This window comes from Talpa occidentalis, unplaced genomic scaffold, assembly GCF_014898055.3.
Source record: "Talpa occidentalis isolate TD23 unplaced genomic scaffold, MPIMG_talOcc4v2.1 talOcc4.7, whole genome shotgun sequence".
Classification (NCBI taxonomy): Eukaryota; Metazoa; Chordata; class Mammalia; order Eulipotyphla; family Talpidae; genus Talpa; species Talpa occidentalis.
In genome coordinates, this window is record NW_023605083.1 from 51,179,268 (window position 1) to 51,202,569 (window position 23,302).

General features: G+C 33.5%; 1 protein-coding gene across 1 annotated transcript in view; it reads right to left on the reverse strand.

Annotated features, from left to right (window-relative positions):
* Window positions 1–23,302, reverse strand: part of AGTPBP1 (ATP/GTP binding carboxypeptidase 1) — a 121,162-nt gene that overhangs the window by 57,583 nt on the left and 40,277 nt on the right. The window contains 8 exon segments of the mRNA XM_054689824.1: window positions 1,663–1,840; window positions 3,274–3,482; window positions 6,697–6,734; window positions 14,922–15,015; window positions 15,608–15,739; window positions 17,321–17,467; window positions 17,883–17,946; window positions 20,795–20,862. Of these exon segments, the coding sequence (XP_054545799.1) occupies window positions 1,663–1,840; window positions 3,274–3,482; window positions 6,697–6,734; window positions 14,922–15,015; window positions 15,608–15,739; window positions 17,321–17,467; window positions 17,883–17,946; window positions 20,795–20,862 (930 nt within the window).

Genomic DNA, 23,302 nt, shown 5'->3' on the forward strand with positions numbered 1-23,302 from the left:
ATACCATATAATTAGCTATAGTCACCATGTTACATATTTGATTCTCAGAATTCATATTTCTTCTAATAGGGTGACCTCATCACCCCATTTATCGATCCTCTTTAAGTCCCTGGTACCCAATATTATAGTCTCTATTTCTATAGCATCAGTTTGTTTGTTTGTTTGTTTTCATTTCTAAAGATTTCACATATAAGTAATACTATCCAGTATTTTTCATTCTCTCTCTGGCTTATTTACATAGCATAATGACCACCAGATTCATCTATGTTGTTACAAGTGGTAGGATTTCCTCCTTTTTTATGGCTGAATAAACTATTTTTAAGATGTTAACTTCAATTGCATATAAATGGTCTATCTACTTACATGCCTCCTCCACAATTTATGTAGTTGATTTATATCAGTTTATACTGTGTGTCCATTAACAATACTGTAGCTATAATTATTTTTAACACATTAGTCTCAATTTATATGCTAGGGTTCAAAGCGATTTACATACTAACATTCCAGCATTAGTGTATTTTGAATATGACTACATATTTACCCTTATTAATAAATTTTATACTTTCATATGTTTTAATGTTACTGATTAGCATTTTTTTGCTTCAGCCTAAAAACTTCCTTTAGCATTTCTTCTAAGGCAGGCAGTGGTGATAAATTCCTTCAGCTTTATTTCTATTTCTCCTTTTTTACTGATATTTATGTATGCATGTATGTATGTATATATGTATGTACGTGTGTGTATATATGCATGTATGTAGGCACTTACTGAGTTAATAGTGGTTAACATCATTATTTCTGTTTTAGAGGTACAGGATCTCCCCCTCCAGGTATTGTTACTATACCACACCCAAAGATGGATTAAGCAATAACATATATGTTATTGCTTAATCCATATCAAGGATAATAAAACTAATTATAATTTCTTTAAAATTCTTTTAAATCTTTTATTTCAAATACATATTTTTTAAATATAAAGAACTTTTACTTATTTTACAAAAGAAAATAAACAGTAACAACACTTTAGAAACTCTACATAAACTTCTATTTAGAAATTCTATTAATTCATTTTAAGATTAAATTGTAATCCTGGTCTACTTTTGCCAGATCTTATCAGAAATTTCTGGTTTTACACATTAAGAAATTTAAACAATTACTTTCTTTAATACATACTTAGATATTATATAGGAAAGCACTAACAGTCAATTTCTGTTAATTTCTTCTATCAATTGTGTCATATAAATTTTGTTAAGCAAAAATCATAACATTTTTGGTGATTAGGTTTTTTTAATTTAAGAAAAATGAGATTTATTAAAAAGCTACAAATATAAGCCCAAACCTCATTACCTAAACATTTAAAGTTGATATTCTTATACTTTGAAAATTTATACATAACTATCAAATATCAATTTCTCATGAGTTCTTATATATTTTCACAATTCACTTTTACAAATATGTAACATACCCCACACTACTTCCCTATTTACTAGACCTCATTTTCTTATATTTAAAAAAGTATTCCTTAACTAAAACATAATCTTGAAAATGTAATGGTTTCATTAAGGCCTTCTTTTGCTGGGTAGCTGGACACAAGCTAAGAAAAAAGTCAACAGAGTTGCACGATTCCAAAACTACTAAAAGTCAGCATTAAGTATATGGTTGTACCTTCAGGGGGTAAACTGTAAAGCTGGGCCACAGGTCCATTCACAGGAATAACTGGCAACTGGAAATGGAAAGAACTTTTAATTGTTGGAAGCGGCAGGCGATTTTTAGGGAAACACTTCCTCATTATCAGACTGGAGGTGTTGACAAGAGGATCAAGGGTCCTGACAGCCAAACATTCCTGTTTTTTAAAGAAAAAAACTATTAATTATGTGCCTTTGGTGAGTAATTAAGCCAATTCTATATTACTTCAGATAGAAATACATTACATATACCACCAAAAGGCAGTATTTTAATATAATTATAACTATGACTATTCGGAAGTATCTTTATTCAGGTAAAAAGAATTAAGAAAGACAATAAGTAAGAAAAGTGTAAGTAATAAAAATAAATGTGCATTTTGGCTGAGCTTTTCTCAGATCTTTCAGTAATCATGCAGTAGCAGTTCTAATAAAACAGCTGTTAAACTTTAAAACGAAAAGCCTGAATACAAATTTCAGATTTATTTGAGTTTAATTTGCTATCCAATCCTGAGAAGGACAAATGGAGAATTTGTTAATGGATCAAAATGTTAAGAGACATAAACAAAACCAACCAAGCATTTTTCAGAAAGCAAATACCCATCACTGTCTATATTAGGAATAGTAAAAGCACATGCATTATAATTGATGATCAAAAAAAATTTAAGTTAAGGGTAAACATAAAAGGTGTTCTCAGATATTTTAACTATTGTCATGTAGAGATTGCTTGCTGTGTACAAGACCAAGAGGATACAACCGAGATAGCTGGCTGGGAATTTCAAAAAAAAGATTTCCTTCTAATGATAGCCTTCGAAAAACAAAAGGGTTACATTTCAACATCCTTCTTCCTCATAGCTGACAATCTTTTACAAATACTAGTGTCCTGCTAAAGATACTGTTAATAAATTTTATGCTACAAAAGATGGCTGGAAAACTAGGATCTCTAATTTTCACATTTCATTTTTGTACCTTCTCTATTTTAAAAACACTTTACACTCACAAATGACAGAACTTCTCTGGCAGACTTCAGTAATTTGTAAATACCTTATGAAGGGAACATGCAAAGCTGAGTACAACCAACTGCACATCTCAGAAAAGACAGAAGCCTTTCTGCCTTAAGGACCATCTTCCTTTTAACTTTGGAACAAAATTCACATTGCAGGTATGCAGTATTTTCTTCAATTCAGGTCATGTGAGAAATAATTGATGGTTTCCTTTTTAAAAATATATTTATTGCTTTCATGCTGTTCTTTCTGTACCTAAAGATTTCTTAAGAACCAAATATTGGGCCTCCCTGGTGGCGCAGCAGTTGAGCGCCGGGCTGTGAGGTTGCCTGCAGCCTCTGCAGTGCTGGTTCAATCCCCGGCCACTGGGGAGGGTCCCACATGGTGCGACAGACCTCTCCTCCCGCGCCCACTGCTCCCCTCAGCAATGTATTTCCTCAGTCTGTCTGTTCTGTTCCCTGCTCTGGCTCTGGTGAGTTCTCTCACCCTCCTGTGCTTCTGACTGTACCCAGTGCTTGTATAAATAAATAAATCTTAAAAAAAAAAAGAACCAAATATTAATATATAAACACAATAATGAGAAAACTCACTTGTGAAGTGCTATAAAGAATTTTCATCCCATTGGCATCAATAAATGCTTTTCTTCCCAACTTGATGTTCGTAACACTTTTTAAACTCTGTAAAATTCCTTTCCGAATGAGCATGTTTCTATGCCGATTATCATGGCGATGCCAATCTAGATAAATTGTTAAGAGAACTTGGACATATCCTCTGTCTACAGCTCTCCTGGCATTGGTTTCTTTAACAAAAGAAAATTAGAAAGAGTATTTTTTAAGTGATAAGAGAAAGTGGTGGTAAGATATATCAAATTAAATATCAAACATGACCACAATATTGAAATATTCTTATAATTCTTTTTTCTCAAAAAATACATGGCAAACCACATATTTAAATATTTTATCTAACAAAATAAATATGACAAGTCCCACACAGCAAATTAAAACACTTTTCAGAAACCTGTCTCTATATTTCTTGTGACTTATAAATACCAAAATCTTACATGTTTTTACACCTTTTTACATTACATCTTTTTAACTGTTTTATTTTAACATGAGTTTCATATACATGAAATAAACTAACTTTGCTTACACTGAATGGAACATATAAGCCTTTAATTTACTAGCTGTGAATATAATTTTATTAAATCATTATCATTATTGTAACTTCTATCAGAAACTTTGTAGGTATCCACTGACATGAACTCCATTTGAATGTAGCTCTTATTACAATCGTTTATGTATTTCCACTGAAATTAACTGTTTTAATGACCTCCACAATCATATAATTATCCATGTCAAAACATTTTAAATACTTATCCAACTTTTTAATAATTTAAATGTAAGGAGCATTATATGATTAGAAGATACTGCTTTCTGGTCATTAATTTTTAATATAATAAAAACTGCATTAAAGATATTTTTGTAAATAGCCAATTTCATTGCAATAGAATTCACAGAAATAAATACACAAAGTTGAACTATTTTATTATTTCAAGATGTTAATATTTAACATTATTAATGAAAAGGATGCCTTTCACTGAGATGGCAGCAAGGGAATCACTGAGCCAGCTACCACTACATGGATGGACCTACTGTTAAGAGTGCAAAATAATGTGGAACACCAACCCATCTATTTATTACAAAGAAATACCAATATCTCCTTAACCTCAAGTTTACATATAATGACCACCAAGCTAATGGTAAGGACACTAAAATAATAAGACAGTAAGATTTCACTGCTTTTAGTTGCCTCAAAGAACTAGTACAATTTCCAAATGTGCTAATACATATCTACAAGTTAATGTAAAGACACTGAGATCAACAAACTTAGTAATGCTCTCTCACAAATCATTTTTTTGCATTAAACAGCTGGAAGAAATTCATGGTGGGAGGGGATGTTCTAATAAACATGCAGATTTTGCATGTTTATACTGGAATTCCCAAAAGCCTAAAAATGGTATTTATGAAAAATATTCCAATTTTTCATAAGGAGCAAATAAGAAACCTCATAACTGAAACACAGGTGCTGAGTGACCCTTAAGAGAAGCGAACAGAGCTATCTTCAATCAGCATCTGAGCACAATTAAAACATTGAGTTGTCAGAAAAGTCAGGACACACTTTTGCTTGATAAACAGAAAAAATACGTCATGACTTCTCTGACAGCCCAATAGTTTGGAAAAGGAGTTTCTATTCATGTGTTCAGGGCACCAAATTGCCAGTCAGCCTGTATCTCTTCTTCTTCCCTCTCTAATTAAAAGACAACTTAGGTTTACCTTCATAGTCAACACCTAATCCACACTCCAGCAGTGGCAACTGAGGTTTCTGTCTTTCTGCATCCAGTATATATACATATTCTTTGTTTACCCTTTTCTGGCTTATTATAACAATCTAACTCACCCTTTTAAAGTAAATGATTGCTGACACACCAAAAAAAAGTCTTTTTTTAAAAAAAAAAAGTTAATGAATGCGAATGCTCCAAATGCACAAAGTATTAAAAATGTAGAATGCCACTAAGTATTTTTTGTACTATTAAGTCTTTATCCTATTTAGTGCCATGTGTCATATGAAAATATAATTAAATATACTAGAGTCATTCTACTTACCAGTTACTTTATAACCTGATGAAACAGATATGTTTGCCCACCATCCTCCTTTGAAGGAGAATGGAAGGAGCCAAAAAGAAGATTACTATCCAAAATTAAATATATCAGATTTCAGTTATTTAGGTTAACAGATTTCTAGAAGACACTTGAAATTTATGAATTTTTCTGACTTTGTTATTGGTGATTCTGAAAATTAGTATACTTTAATAAGCTTGGTTTTAATAGCTATTTTAATCTTCTCTAAACCAAAATTAATGTCTATATTAAAAACTTAATCTGTATACAGTTCGAACTGTAAGATCAAAGCACATTAAAGCAAGACTACAAATAGCTTTTTTTTAAGTTAATCCAAAAATTCTGATCTTGGTCTAACATTCATCACTACATTACCTGAAAAAAAAATGCTAAATGGCTAATCTGAGTACCACATATTTCATTTCAAGAATAAACTCTTAAATGTTTTACATACACTTGACATACCTAGGTAATTTTTAATATTTAATAAATCACTGCTTTGCCAACTATCAGATTTTCAATCACTTAATCATTTGTTACTATTCAAATAAACAATTCTGCTCATTCAAACTTAAGAGTAAATTGTTCTCATCTTTCATAGACAAAAAAATTGAAAGCCATCAACACAGATCTTTTTGACTAAATGTTACTATGGTGAAATAAAAATGTTAATGAAATTAAGTGGTAGAAGTGGGCATGCTAACACAAAATATATATTTCAAACAGAAACACTATGTGTGTTGGAGGAATAAATAACTACTCTCTAAAGGCACCATATCATGAGAAGATGTTTAATCCAATGCTTCAATTTTGAAGATAACAAAAATGGTGCTTTCGTTTTAAACAAATTTAGTAAACTATAAATTTACACTAATAGTCGTCTCTTTAATATAATGAATTTGAGTTTATATTAGAAACAAAATTTCTAATAAAATCATTTTGAGTGAAAATCACATGTGCTCTATTCAGACAATAGTTAAGATTTTCTACACAGTAAACATTTTCAATACTCTGTTAGCTTCACTTATAAAAAGGGTAATTATATAATATTTACTTCTGTTTTCCTCTACTAACAGCACTTTTTTAATACAAACAACTTAGAAAATGGGAAGTTTAAATTTAAATACTTATATAAATGTACTGAATAAATTCCAGCACAATAAATATAAAGACATTATCAATCAACTATACTAAAAGACAAAATCAAATTTGACATTAAAATATTATAAATTGGATTTATAACTATAGACTAAAACTAAATTTCTACTTTCTTAAACATAGTAGAGAGAACACTAAAAAAAAAGTATCTAGTATTTCTAGTATTTAAAAACTTACTTGATTTTAGCAATGCAGCAAGAGTGTCTAAAGCAACCCTGTCAACACGAGAAAACACAAACAACAACAGAACTAGTAAAATTAATCTACAGTAGTAAATTCAAACAATATTTCAGATAATTAATTATTCTATTATCAGTTCCAAAAGTCATTCCTGTTATAGTCAATTACATATTGTGTTTCTCTGAATATATCTATCTCTTTGGATTAAAATAAGATATGAGGAAGACTGAAGTATCAACAGATATCACAGTATCAGAAATAACAGATATCAGAACTATCATCAGAAAAGCACCCAAAAAATTTTTAAAGAAGAAAATTAACACTAAGTCTTTATATCAGAAATTGGTTGAATAGAAATAGTGTACTTATATCTGACTTGAGAAGATTCACAAAGGAACACTATTTGGTGGCAGGGTGCGGTGTGGTAACATCACCTGAGAGGGAGATCATAAAATTCTAACACACAAACAACAATGTAAATCAGCATCGTAGCAAAAATATTAATAATAAAACTCATTTTAAAAAAAGAATCATAGGTTCTGATTCACAAGGGAATTAGATTTTAACAAAAGGTCACAACTACAAAATTCTCTGAATATTCTCACTTATCTGACCTTAAAGTAACTTTAGCTCTGTCAGACAATAATCTTAATATATAAAGTGGCAACAAAGGGAAAACATTTTGGAATTAAAGTTTGGAGAGAAGTATGAATACTTAACATTTTTCAGCCATTAGCACCAAAGAGAAATGAACATAACTAGTATCTCGAAAACTCTTACTGACCATTAGAGAAGAGAGGGATAACCAAAAAAACAAAACTTATGTTTTCATTAAACATAAATACTCAGTTATACATAGCAAAATTAGTTGTCATTAATTAGCTGTAGGAACACATATAACATCATTATGGAATATCTATCATTCAAATAGTTTTTTAAAAGGAGTTACTGAAGATATGGCAGTTAATTTCAAAAACTTTAAAAATATGTCTTTATACTACAGTGCCCCTTAGTAAGGTTTCAACAACTACAATAATCTCCATTAAAAATAGTATACTGTTAAATATCTCATTCACCATTAAGAATTTGTTGAATGCCTACTAGACACCCACAGTAGCAGGTTCTTCAGTGGTATAAATTTAGACAAGAAATGTATCTCTTCCACAGAAAATTTTGAAATCTAGAAAAGTAATAAAATGTGCATAGCAGTGAAAAAAACCACTAAAGAAATTCAAACCAAAAACAGCAATAAAGAAAATGCTGTATACATTAGTAGTAAAGGAAACATAGTTTGACCAGATGTGGTATAATTAAAGTGAATAACTGATTAGAAGATGTAAGATGTGTAGTGATTGGAGATGGATATTGGTTTACTGCAAAACCTGAAACAATAATCCAAAACTAGGTGGAGAATAAGGGTTCATATTTTTTTAAGATTTATTTATTTATTTATTTATTTATACAAGAACCGGGGTACAGCCAGAAGCATGGGAGGGTGAGAGGATTCACCTGAGACAGAGCAAGGAACAGAACAGGCAGACTGATAAAATACACTGCTGAGGGGAGCAGCAGGTGAGACAGAAGAGGTCTGCCACGCCATGTGGGACCCTCGCTGGTCAGCAGGGATCAAACTGGCACTGCGGACAGCTTCACAGCGGGGCACTCAACCACCTGCGCCACCGTAAGTGCTCATTTTTAACAAGTGCTCATTACTGCTACATTTCGGTTTATTGATACAAATAAAACTATGTAAACCTTTATTTATGATAACATTTGTAAAATAAAAAGGCATAGATATTTTTAAATATTATAAATTCATACCTGTAACTTTCTCATAATACATAGTGAAGTTTTGGTAAGTAACAATGAGTTAAGAGTAAATAAAAATTACAAAATTATAGGGCCTCCCCTGGTGGCGCAGTGGTTGAGCACTGGACTGCAAAGCTGCCCGCAGCCTCTGCAGCACCAGTTCAATCCCCAGCCACCAGCGAGGGTCCCACATGGCGGAGCAGACCTCTCCTGTCATGCCTGCTGCTCCCCTCAGCAGCGTATTTCGTCAGTCTGCCTGTTCTGTTCCCCGCTCTGGCTCTGGTGAATTCTCTCACCCTCCCATGCTTCTGACTGTACCCAATGCTTGTATAAATAAAATAAACAAATCTTTAAAAAAAAAATTACAAAATTATATACCGAATTTTCATAGCATTGACTATTCATGAGAAATTTTCCATACTTTTAGTTATGCAAAATGTACATAATTGTAACATGATCACAATAAGGATGGTTTTTAAATTTGTCAAACACAGATTTAACTGGATCTGGTAAGTAAAACAGCAATTTATAAAAAAAAATAGAATTAGAAAATTATTGCTCAGCAAGACCTGATAAATGCCAGGAATTGTCACAGATCTTCTATTAGTGTTTTCTAGTTTAATTCTTAAAATAACCTTGTTCACAAAATAAAATCACATTTTATAGCTAGGGAAATCAAACATTTCAGAATATAATATGTATATTCATAAAAATGAATTTATAGGAAAAACGAATAATGGGGCCTCCCTGGTGGTGCAGGCAGTTGAGCACAGCGCTGTGAAGCTGTCCACAGCCTCTGCAGTGCCGATTCGATCCCCACCGGCTGCAACCCACATGGTGCAGCAGACCTCTCCTGTCTCGCCCCTTGCTCCACTCAGCAGTGTGTTTCAGTCAATTTGCCTTATCTGTTCCCGGCTCTGTCTCTGTTGAATCCTCTCACCCTCCCGCACATCTGGCCTGTACCCCGGTTCTTGTATAAATAAATCAATCTTTATTAAAAAAAAAAAAAAACACGAATAATGTAAGTCTCTTGTTGAAAAAGGAAATTATGAAGTCAGAAATGTCAGAATCCTCAAAACGTTTCAGTACCTCAGAAGGTGACCTCATTTGGAAACAGGGTAATTACAGATATGAGTAGTTGAGGTCATATTGGAGTAGGTAGTCCTTAATCCATCATGATTATGCCCTTTTAAGATGGGGAAAGACAGGGCCTCCCCGGTGGCGCAGAGGTTGAGCGCTGGGTTGCGAAGCTGCCCACAGCCTCTGCGGTGCCAGTTCGATCCCCGGCTGCTCCCTGGCCACCAGAGGAGGGTCCCACATGGCGCGCAGACCTCTCCTGCCGCCCGCTGCTCCCCTCAGCAGTGTACCTCGGTCCTTCTGCCTGCTCTGCTCCCCGCTCTGGCTCTGGTGAATTCTCTCACCCTCCCGCGCTTCTGACTGTACCCAGTGCTTGTAGAAATAAATAAATAAATAAATCTTTAAAAAAAAAAAAAAGATGGGGAAAGACAATCTCAAGTCAAGAACACCATCTAATGATGGGGCAAAGACCAAAATATTACAGATAGAATCCAGGAATACCAAAGACTGGAGTAAACCACTAAAAGTTAGAAAGAAGTAAGGAAGAATTCTGTTCAAAGATAACAATGGCTTTGCTGACAAGTTGATTTTGGACTTCTAGATTCCAGGCAATAAATTTCTATTATTTCAAGTCAACTACTTTGTACCAGGCACACTTTGTTACAACACCTTAGGAAATACAACTACTCAGATGCAATCACTTCCAATGAACTCACTGAATTTTCCCATTTACAGCTAAATTTTTATTCAGAATTATAGATATCTTAAAGTACTTTCACGAACTCTCTCTGAATGCAGTTGTTTATCACACTCTGAATTAAACAACAGTGCTTTTGATAGTTTCTTTCTTTTTCTTAATATAGCACATCATCTTAATTTAATGTGTCCCAAAAGACTCAGGGTATAGGGAAAGAAAGATTCTGTAGTATAATGTATACAGAAAACACTACACACTGCACTTCTTTTGAAAACTCAAAATATCCTCAATAAGAAAATTGAAATGTTTTACCTAAAGAAATGTTTTTATTTCCTCACTGTCTCTAGATATATTCACAGGAAATAGTATGGGACAATATTTGAAATTTTCTTTCTATGAATATACTAAAAAATGTATTTCTTTTATTTCCTTCCTTCTTTTTTTCCTCTTTTATCTATCATCTATATTGACAGTTTCTAGTGCAAAACTATAACAAAATTTTTGTTAATGTTTATTACCCTACATTGATAAAACTGGAATATGAATGTAATTCTGATTCCAAAATTCAACCAACTTGCTTCATAGTGCCATTAGATTAAAAGAAACTATAAAGCTTGAGGCAACATCATCTTATTATTTTCACCAAAATTATATTTAAAAGGTATGTTTTAAAACTTCAATGCAAACAAATTCCTGAAATACTGTGACACTTCCAACCCAATATAAACTTATAAATGTTATACAAAAAATTTTTTAATATATTAGGATGCATAGGTTGTATAATATTAGTTGGTTAGAACTGCTTAGTGTAAGTATCAGTTTTACACATCCTCATATATTTTTCCAATCTTATATGTTCCACACACAATACAACCAGCAATGTCCTAAAACACAGCCTATGTCTTATACATTTAGAAGCAGTGAAGGGAAAAAAACGTAAGCCCGGGTACTCATGAAGTTATAAGAATGGGATCAATCCTGCAATCACCTCCAAACCTGTGGAGAAACTGAGTTTCTTCCATATTTACAGTGTATAAAATGGATTTATAGGGCCTCCCCGCTGGCGCAGCGGGTTGAGCACAGAGCTGTGAAGCTGTCCGCAGCCTCTGCAGCAAGGATTCAATTCCCAGCCAGCCAGGGAGATTCCCACATGGCACGGCAGACCTCTCCTATTGCGCCCGCCGCTCCCCTCAGCAGTGCTTTTGGTCTGTCTGCTTTTGGTCTGTTCTGCTCCCCGCTCTGTCTCTGGTGAATCCTCTCACCCTCTGGCTTGTACCCCAGCTATTGTATAAATAAAAAATAAATCTTTTGAAAAAAAAATAAAGTGGATTTATAATGTTAAAATCCAAAACCTAAAACTGGAAAAGGAAACCCTAAAGGGAAGCATCAACCTATCAAAATAAAAACAACTTGTTTAAAAATCTAAAGAAAATAATGGAATGATTTAATTAATATATTTCTTTCTTAGTTTAGATTTTTATATGATTTTGGATACATCCATGTTGTATACTATAAGGATATTTGTGAAATATTCCATTTCTCCATTTTATATTCAATTTGGCAACGTGGTTACAACTGAGTAACAAGGTTAAATAGGAAATCATAACAATTAGATAAAAGATAAATTATGAAGTACTTTAAAAATCATGGAGAGATATGCTACATAAAATTGAAAGCAAAGAATATACTTTCATTATTAACTAGGATTCATTCACATCACTACATTATTTATCTAAACTAATTACATTTACTAATTACATTTCAAAAACATAGACACTGCATAGGAATTATTTCATTAGGTCATAGACTAAGTATAGAAATCATTGCACAAAGTTCTCAGGACAACCTTACAGTGTAGGAAACTGGACACGAGTTAAATAAATTACTTCGTGGAACTAGTAAGTGCGAGAGCTAACATGCAAATCCAGTTCTGTCTGCCTCCAGAACCCACTCACTACACTGTACCACACCATTTCTTTAAGTCAATTTTACTAATTGTGATATTATCATTTTCTTTGTCTCACTACATTTTATCAGATACTTTCAGGTTGCATATGATCTTTGCATAAGTAAATATGTTGTCACCTTATAATATTGAAAAAATAATATTGTGCAAATAAGCTCCTATTTTCAATAAAAGGTAAAAACTGAAATATTTGACCTTTGTTAAGAAAAGGTGAAAAGTTTGGAAATATTCTGAACCATAGTTTATAAAATGTAACCAGTTGATGTGGACAACTTCTTCTTTTTAAAAGAATAACAGCTGGTGAACATAGAATGAGAAAATTAGAAAACTCACTGTTTTGCAACTCACTGTTTTGCAGCTCAATATCTGAAGCAATAATGGATCTAGGCTATGTCACAAAATATTGCCAAATTATCAGATAAAAAAGTAAATGTAGTAACTCGACTCAATGATTTCAAATGGTGCAAACAAAGTACCCAGCACCACTCATGAAATATTTCTGACCAGAAAAAAAAAAAAATCTAAACAATCTGCTAGCTGGATTGGCCTAAAGAAAATATGAGGGATATACCTACATGTTAGATGACCCCAGAATAGTCATCTTATTCCAGAATGATGGGATATTCTAAAAGACATCACCAGGGTCCTTCAACAAATGAACAAAACAGAAGGAAAAAAGTAGGGGGCATGTTATTTTCTTTAAAAGAATTGACACGTATCAATTAAATAGAAAGTATAGGCCCCTTTTTAGATCCTGATTTGAACAAGTTAACTATAAAAAAGACATGTCTTAGACAATCAGAAAGTATTAGATAATATTAAGGAACTATTACTGTTGGGAATAAAAATGATACGGGGATAACATTAAAAGAAAAAAGCTCAGTATCCGCCAGTGATCATACTAAAGAATGTATAGAACTAACATAATGGTTGCTATGTGCCTTAAAAATATTCTAGGAAAAAAAGGCCAGGGGAAGGAAAGATAAAATTAAAATGGCAGAATGGAAGAATGAAACTGATGATGAGTACATCAGGGTTCATTATTCTATTCCACAACTGTGTCATTTTGGAAATTTCCTAACTACAATGAGGAACAATACATTTAACTTATTGAATTTGGATTCAAACAAATCAAATTTAAAAAGGGCATTTTGAGATAACTGGAGAAAGTTAAACACAAACTGGAATTTTGATTATATTAGGGAGTTAATTTTTTTGAGTATGATTATAGTATTGTGGTTATTTTCAAGTCACTATTTAGTCATATACTGAAGTATTTAGTATATGATAAAATATATAGAATCTGCTTACAGAAACATAGATTCATATATGCATCTGGGATTTGCTTTAAAGTAGAATAAAACAGGGCCTTCCTGGTGGCACAAGGGGTTAAGCACCGCACTATGAAGCAAATCCGCAGCCTCTACAGCACGAGTTCGATCCCCGGCCAGGGAGTAACACACATGACTCAGCAGACCTCTCCTTACTTGCCTGCTGCTCCCCTCAGCAGTGTATTTCAGTCAGTCTGCCTGTTCTGTTCCCCACTCTGTCTCTGGTGAATCCTCTCTCCCCCACATCTCTGGCCTGTATCCCAAGTCTTGTATGCATAAATAAATATTTTAAAAAATAAAAAAGTAGAATAAAACAACAAATAAAGCAACAACAAATGAAAGTGTGGATGGGGAATGAAACAAAATGGAAAATGTTGGCAATTACTGGATATAAATAAGTAATTAATAAGACAAATTCAAGAATACTAATTTGTATAATAATATCATGAGTTTGAAAAATTCCATATGAAATGTTTCAGAGAATAACCATCAATGTGGCTTAAGAAAAGACTAAATACAACTAAGTAACTGGGAATTCCTTTCATTTTCTAAAGATAAGAACCCTATAGGGCCTCCCCGGTGGTGCAGCGGTTGAGCGCTGCGTTGCAAAGCTGCCCACAGCCTATGTGGCTCCGGTTCGATCCCCGACTGCGCACCGGCCCCTGCATGGCGCGCAGACCTCTCCTGCCGCCCGCTGCTCCCCTCAGCAGTATACTTCGGTCCCTCTGCCTGCTCTGTTCCCTGCTCTGGTGAATTCTCTCACCCTCCTGTGCTTCTGATTGTACCCAGTGCTTGTATGTATAAACAAACAAACAAACAAATAAATAAATATATCTTTAAAAAAAAAAAGAACCCTATAAATGAATCAATATATATGTTATACATATACACATATATTTATCTTGAGCTATATATGTATTTAAAATAAGAAAAGAAAAAGAATGACATCATTTTGACAAAACAGAAATGTACAAATTCAACTGTGGTCAGATAATTATGAGAAGGAAGAAAATAGTCATTAAAAAACTGCAAAACTTGGATAGGGAATATAGTAGGCAATCAATAAATATTTCTGAATGAATGATACTGTTTTTCTCTTACAGTACTTAGGAATGTTCAGAGTCTATCCATAACACTATAATAAATTAATTTAAATTTTTCTAATTTTGATATATCTTTAAAGATTAAATTTTATGTTAAATAAAATCTTTATCATAATAAAAACACTATTTAAGAACTACAAGAGATATAATTTAACTGAACCTACTCATTATGCAGATCATGATGAGGCTGCCAGAATAACAGAGGAAAACCTCTATTTACACTCAAAACATTTACTCACTTCATAAGGCCCGAATTCTTCTTACTAAATGGTCCAATGATTTTAAACATCAGTTCCACAACTCCATTTTTCCCTAAGGATACTGAATTCACAGCTAGGAAGGGGAGAAAAAGATGAAAAAATTACTTCAAAATCTCAATAAGCAATGTAGTAGAGCATTTTAGAGAGAACGATGTATGTGTGTGGGGTGGGCTGGGGAGACACTTCATCTCAAGCTCCCTTCTCCCCCAGCTTCCTCAAAGGCTCTTATATTGTCTATTTTCTGTTCTGCTACTTCCCTATTGTTTATTTAAGATAATTAGCTCCAAGTGACTTTGCTAACCCAGGCCTTCCTTCTAAGTTTTCTCTCAGTTGTGAAAACCCAGAGGCATAAGAGTTTTTCTAGACGTGAATATCAGCATATTCTACCACATTTTTTTTCCCCACAGACTGTCTATTCATCCTATCACTCCAGGCCTTTACAAATTGGGGGAATTAGTGAGAATTCTTAAGATTTTGTCACCTCACACTCTTAAGCCATATCATTTTTAGTGGGGAGCAGCGGGAGTGTTGAATTACAAACAGCCATATTAAATATTCTCTTGTTCACAAATTTTAGAGATTAATAGAGTTAAGGTACTTGTGAATGTTAATTTTCTGCAGCTTCACAACACTAAGTTAACTAAAAGCTGTTCTGAAAAACTCACAGTTGGCAGAATAAACTCTTAAAAGCTGAAGACAAGGCAAAACCAAGCGATGATTCTGCAAATTCTGTTTGACCAAATTCAGGGTTATATTGAGAGCTCCATTAATTCTAGCTTTCACTCCAAACTTTTTATCTGTTTAAAAAAAAAAACACACACAATTTATTGATATATAACTTTCGAATGAAGATGTCATGAAGCATTGAAATTTTAAATTTATTATAAATTCATACTATCAAATATAAAGTTGACCTGAAATAACAAAAATTGAAATCATTTGCTTGCATGGTTTTTAATATTCTACTTATACTTTTGAAACACTGCTTGAAAGAATGTGCTAAAGTGAATGAGAGAAGATAGTCTGCCTTCAAACAAAGACCTTAACTGATTCACTTCATGTATAAGTCTGTCCAGTTGAACATGTTTGCCAAGAACACCATCACATGACTAAGGAGAATAGTAAATAATCTAAATGCCCATTACCAATATAATTTACTTAATATTAATCATATTCCTTTCACACTTATAAAATATAAATCAATAAAAAAATGAAGCCTATGTTAAAAAATAATCTAGCAGACACTATCAAGTAAATTTCTAAAGGAATCTAATCCTGAATAGTGTTTCTGAATGACACAAAAATGGAAACAATAAAAGAAATGTCACAAACTTAAAAGTATAGGAGAAAGTAAATGAAATACAATTTAAAAGGGACATTAAAGGAATGTAAATACCAATTAAATATATCTATGTCTAAAAGAAAGTTTCTAAATTGAGGAGAAAATGAGGTAACAACACTCATCAATAAGGAAAGTTTATTTCAGGGATGCTTTAATATAACACTTGTTAAAAGCATTAAATACTTATGCAATAATAAATGCATATAAATACAAAAATACTATACATACTCACTTCTTAGAATAAACATCTTAATCAAATATTTCCAAGTACAACACCCATATGTAAGCCACAAGGCCATGACAGAACTCTCAAAACTCAGTATTCTAAGAGTTTAGAAACTGTTTTAAACTTTGTAAATGCAGGCAATTATAAACTGAACTACAGTTCTATTCAAAGGATGCATTTCTCTGTTAACCTAACATAAATCAGCTTCTTCCTTTATTTTATACTGTTTTCTCAATTTATATATTTTTAATATTCTGTCTTCTTGTTGTAATAACTTATGTAATAACTTATGTCTTCTTGTTGTAATAACTGGTCTTTTGATTTAGAATGTCTCTTTGGTCTTCTCAATTAGATTATAAGTTTTTGAGACATTGAGACTGTATAGTGCAAACAGGATTTTTAGTGAAAAGCAAACACATTTCATGCCATAATCCTCAAAATATTCCCATCCAGATTCCTTCCTTCTAGCCTCAATAATATCTGTATTATGTGCTTTCTTTGCAGGCAGGCAGACATACACACACACACACACACACACACACACACACACACACACACACGATTTTAATGTATTTTAATATATTTTTCTTCTTTTTCCCACCATATTTAATAGAACTCCTCATGAATTAGGATCTTAAATTCTTGCAGGTCACTAACTGACTGTAAAAAAGCATACATGACAAAGACCAAAAAAAAAAAAAAAGCAATAGTATTTTAGATTTAAAAAATTACCGGTTTCAAGGCAGATAGAATCAATCAAGGTTACAAAGATGGTTCAGGATCTGATAACCATACAAGCAAAATCCTTACCTTTCGGTCCAATCTTTGCAAGAATAGAATGAATCTGCACCATTAACTCCTCATTCAAGGGAGATTCTTTGCTGGCATTTGTAAGTAACTGTAACAATATCTGTGAACCACCTTTGGCAACTAAGAAACTTGCTCTTCGACCTCCACCTAAAAGAAAATCCTTTTTAATTTGTTTAAACAGCAAATCCTCCCTTAATGTATTAGATTATCACAACTTATCAAGATTCAAGAAATATCAACAATGATGATTTCAAAACAAAAAAAAATCGTATTTAATTTCAGTTATTTAAGTTAGCAAATAGCACAAAGAATAAATGGGAAATCTATTTTTGGGTGGCAAAAATCTACATTCAAGGCTCTGAAACACATGGGCTTTGTGGAGTAGCTTGAAGGTACAGAAGACATCAAAAGTAACAACAAAAGAGTAAGATATTTCAGTTTTCAAATTCCAATGCTCATAATATCCTCCATATAGGTACAGAAAAGTCAACATACAATAGCATGATACATTGTTGGTCACTGTTTACAAACAGAAATTAGACCAAAGGAAACAAAAACTTACCAGCAGAAACCAGTTCAACAAGAATACTTAAGATATTAAGTGTAGTTTGAAGATCTTTCGTGCTCTGAAATAAAGATTAAACCATAGTAAATTTATGATTTCCAAACGTTTTCTACTTGTTGGGAACTATGTATAATTTATAAATAATCTTTCCAGTTTCTCTAAGAACAAATGTATTCAGGTTTCCATTATTCTCAATTAGCACTTCAATCTCTTTTTACTCTTAAGAATTTTTACAAGTCATTTGAGCTATTATTTTCTTAGCATCAACATTAATAGCAATACAAGAGGAATAAATTTGTCATTTGACTTCATCTTTCTACCAAGCAGATAGTATAAATAAATGAATCAAAATATAAATGGCACTACACATGTACGTATAACTCACCCTAGTCATCATATACTCTCCATAAATCCCCTCTCAGAAGGCAACACCATTATCAGATTCTTGTGTATGAAAGATAATGTGCAAACGGGAAGAAATCCAAGTAAATGTGTATATAAACAGAATTATTCAAGTGTTATTTCCTTATAGATGCTATTTTGTACATTGATATTTTTAAATATCAATAAATAGTATTATTTATCCTCTTAAAGGGCCACAGGACATATTCTATTATATGGCTATGTCATTGTTTATGTAATTAGTCACCCACCAACAGGATATTTAACTTATATTAATCTTTTGCTATTGAAAAACTATAACAAAAAACTAAGTAAATGTGTGTGTGTATGTGTGTATTTTTACACATATACAGGATTAAGTATATCTAGATGTGGGATAAATTGCCAAAATTTTTGGATCAAAGAACATGGGCATCTATTTCAATGTAAATAGCTCTTCATGGAGCAATGCACACTCCCACCAGCAAACAGAGAGTAATTATTTCCCAAACTCTGGTAACATTTCTCTTACTAAAAGCAATGCTCAATTTGAATGCCATTTTTTTTCTTTTTCTGGGAACTATTTAACTTTACACATTTTCTATTGGGTTAGTGATTTTTTTCCCCCTGAATTAACTTGAAGAAATTCTTTAGATTTAAAGAAGTTATATGAGTTGAAATACTTTTTCCTCAGGTTGCAAAGTGCCTGTGGTATTTTTTCCATATGCCTTTGTTAATGCAGTTGAATTTATCAATCTTTTCCTTTATACCTCCTCGTTTTTATCCTTAGAAAAGCTTTCCCTACTGTAAAATTAAAATTTCTACCATTACTTCCGCTAGCATTTTTTTTTAAATCTTTATTTATTTATTTATACAAGCACTGAGTACAGTCAGAAGCACGGGAGGGTGAGAGAATTCACCAGAGCCAGAGCGGGGAGCAGAATAGGCAGACTGATGAAATACACTGCTGAAGGGAGCAGCGGGCAAGGCAGGAGAGGTCTGTAAGCCATGTGGGACCCTCGCTGGGGGCCAGGGATCGAACAGGCACTGCAGAGGCTGCAGGCAGCTTTGCAGCCCAGAGATCAACCGCTGGGCCACCAGGGGAGGCCCTACTTCCTCTAGTATTTTGATTCATTTTCCATTTCTAAATTTTTGCTTGATTTGGAATTCTGTCATAGAAAGTATATACTGTTATGCTTTTCTATAGGCGAACAATTTGTCCCAGCTCCATTTACTAGGTAATCCCTCTATTGCTCACTGATCTGAAATGCTACTTTAAGTATTACTAAAAACCCATAAATATTTTAATTCATTTTTGGACTCTCCTTTGTATTACACTGATGCCTGTCTACTACTCATGAACAACTTATAAATTATTTTAGTTACAGAAGTTTTACAATTTCTTTGGTATTTAATGGGGCTAATCCTTTCTCATTTCTCTTCTCTTTCAAAAATGGCCCTTCTATGCTTGCTTCTTATTTTCCTACTTGGACTTTGTAAACAGAAATGTTGGTATTATTACTGAGATTTCTTTAAACTGACAGTTCTATTTAGGAAAACAATGACATCCTTATGACTCTAAGACTTCCTATCGAAACACATGAACTCACTCCCTATTGTTTTTTATCCAGTTTTACTGAGCTATAATGTGACATACACACTGTATAAGTTTAAGATACACAATATACTCACTCCTTGTGGCAGCACTGCACTGAATACAAAATCCTGATTCTGAGTACATTCTGCTAATCCTACCCAATATTTTTACACTAGCATAGAAATTTAAGTATCATGAATATAATAGTTACTCAACTAATACATGTAGTAAACAATCACAAACATACATCAATTAACTCAATACAATAAATGACAATTCCAATATTAATCATTTATCTTAAGCTCTCCATTAATGCCTTATTTTCTATTACCAATTAGAAAGGCATGTTAAGATTAAAACTGTGGTTATCATGGGGAAATACACTAGATATTTACCTAATATGTACAAAACTCTTAAATTCTAGTTCCAAATGATAGTTCAAAACATAAAACAGGGCCTCCCCGGTGGCGCAGCGGTTGAGCGCTGGGTTGCGAAGCTGCCCGCAGCCTCTGCAGCGCTGGGTCGATCCCCAGCTGCTCCCCGGCCACTGGTGGAGGGTCCCACATGGCGCGCAGACCTCTCCTGCCGCCCGCTGCTCCCCTCAGCAGTGTACTTCGGCCTTTCTGCCTGCTCTGCTCCCCGCTCTGGCTCTGGTGAATTCTCTCACCCTCCCGCGCTTCTGACTATACCCAGTGCTTGTATAAATAAAATAAATAAATAAAATAAATCTTTAAAAAATAAATAAAAATAAAACTAAGTTTTATGTTTACTAGGTAATAAACGTAAAATTTATTAACCATAAACATATGTTTATGTTAAACATAAAGTTTTATGTTTATTAGGATAAAAATGTTAAGCTTCATAAATATTTTTTTCTGTAGTACTACTACTGTAGTACTAGTTACATAACTAAAATCAGTCAGTGATTTACCTCTAAAGTAGACAGCAGAATTTCCATTCCTGTAGAACCTTTGGCAGTCATTTCTCTCCTTGTTTTTTCTGAAAAACAGAAAAAAGCTTTCTTTAAAACATGAGAAAGAAATCTTACATAGAGATTTATTATATAGCAATGTGGAATCAAGTCTCCACTGGTCCACTAAACATTCTAAACTGTTTCCTAGATGTTCCTCCATCTGAAGGTTGCTTATTCTACCCTGTGGGGACTTTAATTTCCTCATTAACCCATGATCATTCAGTAACACATTTGAGGTTTTTCCCACATTCTTTTGTCATTGATTTCTAGTTTAATACCACTGTGATCAGAGAATATCTCTGATAGGACTCCAATCTTCATGAATTTATTAAAACTTGTTTTATGACCAAACACATGGCATATCTGGAGAATGTTCCAGGTACACTTAAGAAGAATGTGTACTCTGGGAATGTGAAATTCCCAATAAATGTCTATTTAAGTTACTTAGTCTAATTCCTGATTTAAGATTTTTGTTTCCTTTTTGGTTTTCTGTGTAGCTGATTCATCCATTTATGAAAGTGAGCTGCTAAAGTTTCCTATTACAGGTATGTTGCTGCATGTCTGCTTTTGGGTTAATAACTATTTTGTTATATTTTGATGTTCCTTCATTTGGTGCATATATAGTACTGAGTGCTATGTCTACCTGGTATATTGATTCTGTTTTCATTACATAATGTCCATCTCTGTCTCTTGTTATCTTTTTCAGCTGGAAATTTATTTTGTCTGATATATGAATGGCTAGCCCTACTTTTTTAGAGAGCCATTTGCTTGAAGGATTGTTTTCTAAACTTGTACTTTGTTCCTACATTTATCTTTGATGCTTAAGTCTCCTGGAGACAGCAAAAAGTTGGATTTTTTTGTTTACTGATCTAACCAACCTTGAATTGGTGAGTTCAGTCCACTTATGTTAAGGGTGATTACTAGTATCAGGACCTGCTATAGCCATTCTGTCTTTAGCCGTCTGGTGCTATTATCTTGTTCAATTTTTTGTAGACTTCATTCCCTTAAATTTAGATAGGAGACTTCCTTTCAACAAGTGTAGTGTAGGGGAGGTCTGGTGTTAGCAAACTCCTTAGCTTCTGTTTGTCTTGGAAGGCCATTATTTATCCCTCATATCTGAGAGTCTTACAGAATATAGAATTCTTGGCTAGCAGTTTTTATCTTTGAGTATTCTGAATATGTCAATCCCTCTTTCCTTGTTTATAGAGTTTTGTTGAAAAAAATTGGTTAAAGCCTGGTGGGAGTACCTCTATAGGTTACCTTCAAATGAGCAGCCAATTGGATTATCCTATAAATGATGATAGGACAGTCTGTCACTATTAATTTATACTGTGTGGACTAGTTAAACCAAGTTACTAGGAGTTGCTGTATTTCACAACCTGGGAGGGAAGGAGGGGCAGTATTCAGGGACAGGTTTCCCAATAGTGGGTGGCAGGGTAGGGGACGGGGCAGTCTCTGGTAGTGGTATGGTTGGGACATTTTCAATGGTAGTAGAGTAGGGGAGTCCAGGGTGTGATGAGAAGAGTCTACAGTGATAGAAGCAGTGTACATAAGTGTTATCTATAAGTTGGAAGAAATTGTTTTCTTTTGTTTTGCTGGTGGATTTTGTTTCACTTTTGGTATGTTTTAAGGAGATATTTCATATGACAATATAGTGAATAAACCTGGCACATCAAATTTTAATTAATTTTTAACATCTTTATACATCTATTGGATAAGCTCAATTGTTTCAAAGGCTAGAATACTGTACAGTGACTTTCCGATTAAAAGGTGAAGATAGGGCCTCCCCAGTGGCGCAGCAGTTGAGCGCTGGGTTGCGAAGCTGCCAGCAGCCTCTGCAGCACCCGTTAGATCCCCGGCTGCTCCCTGGCTGCTCCCCAGTTGCTCCCCAGCCACCGGAGGAGGGTCCCAAATGGCCGCAGACCTCTCCTGCAGCCCGCTGCTCCCGTCAGCAGTATACTTCGGTCCTTCTGCCTGCTCTGGTTCTGATGAATTCTCTCACCCTCCCACGCTTCTGACTGTACCCAGTGCTCGTATAAATAAATAAAAATAAATCTTTGAAAAAAAAGGTGAAGATATTTTAAATTTTACTAGGAACAAACGCAATTTAGTAGAGATCTCCCCTGGGACTTTAGGTATTGTTAACTGGCCCCTAAACACATGGGCTGCAGAGGAGGAAGTTATCAAGAAATTTATAAGTCTATGACCACAAATAATGATTAATGCACACGGAGTTCCTTAATATAGTATAGGCTGACTAAACATCTTATTTCAAACATGTGAATCTTCAGAATAATGATAGAAAAAACTAAATTAAAATATTGATTGTGAATTGCTGAGTCTTATTTTTAATAGAAATGCCTTTAATGTGTCACTTTAAATATTAAGATAGCTGCTGGCTTACCCTTTTTCAATAACTTTTTATTAGAATAACATTGCATTCCAGCATTATGTTTCAGTTGCGCA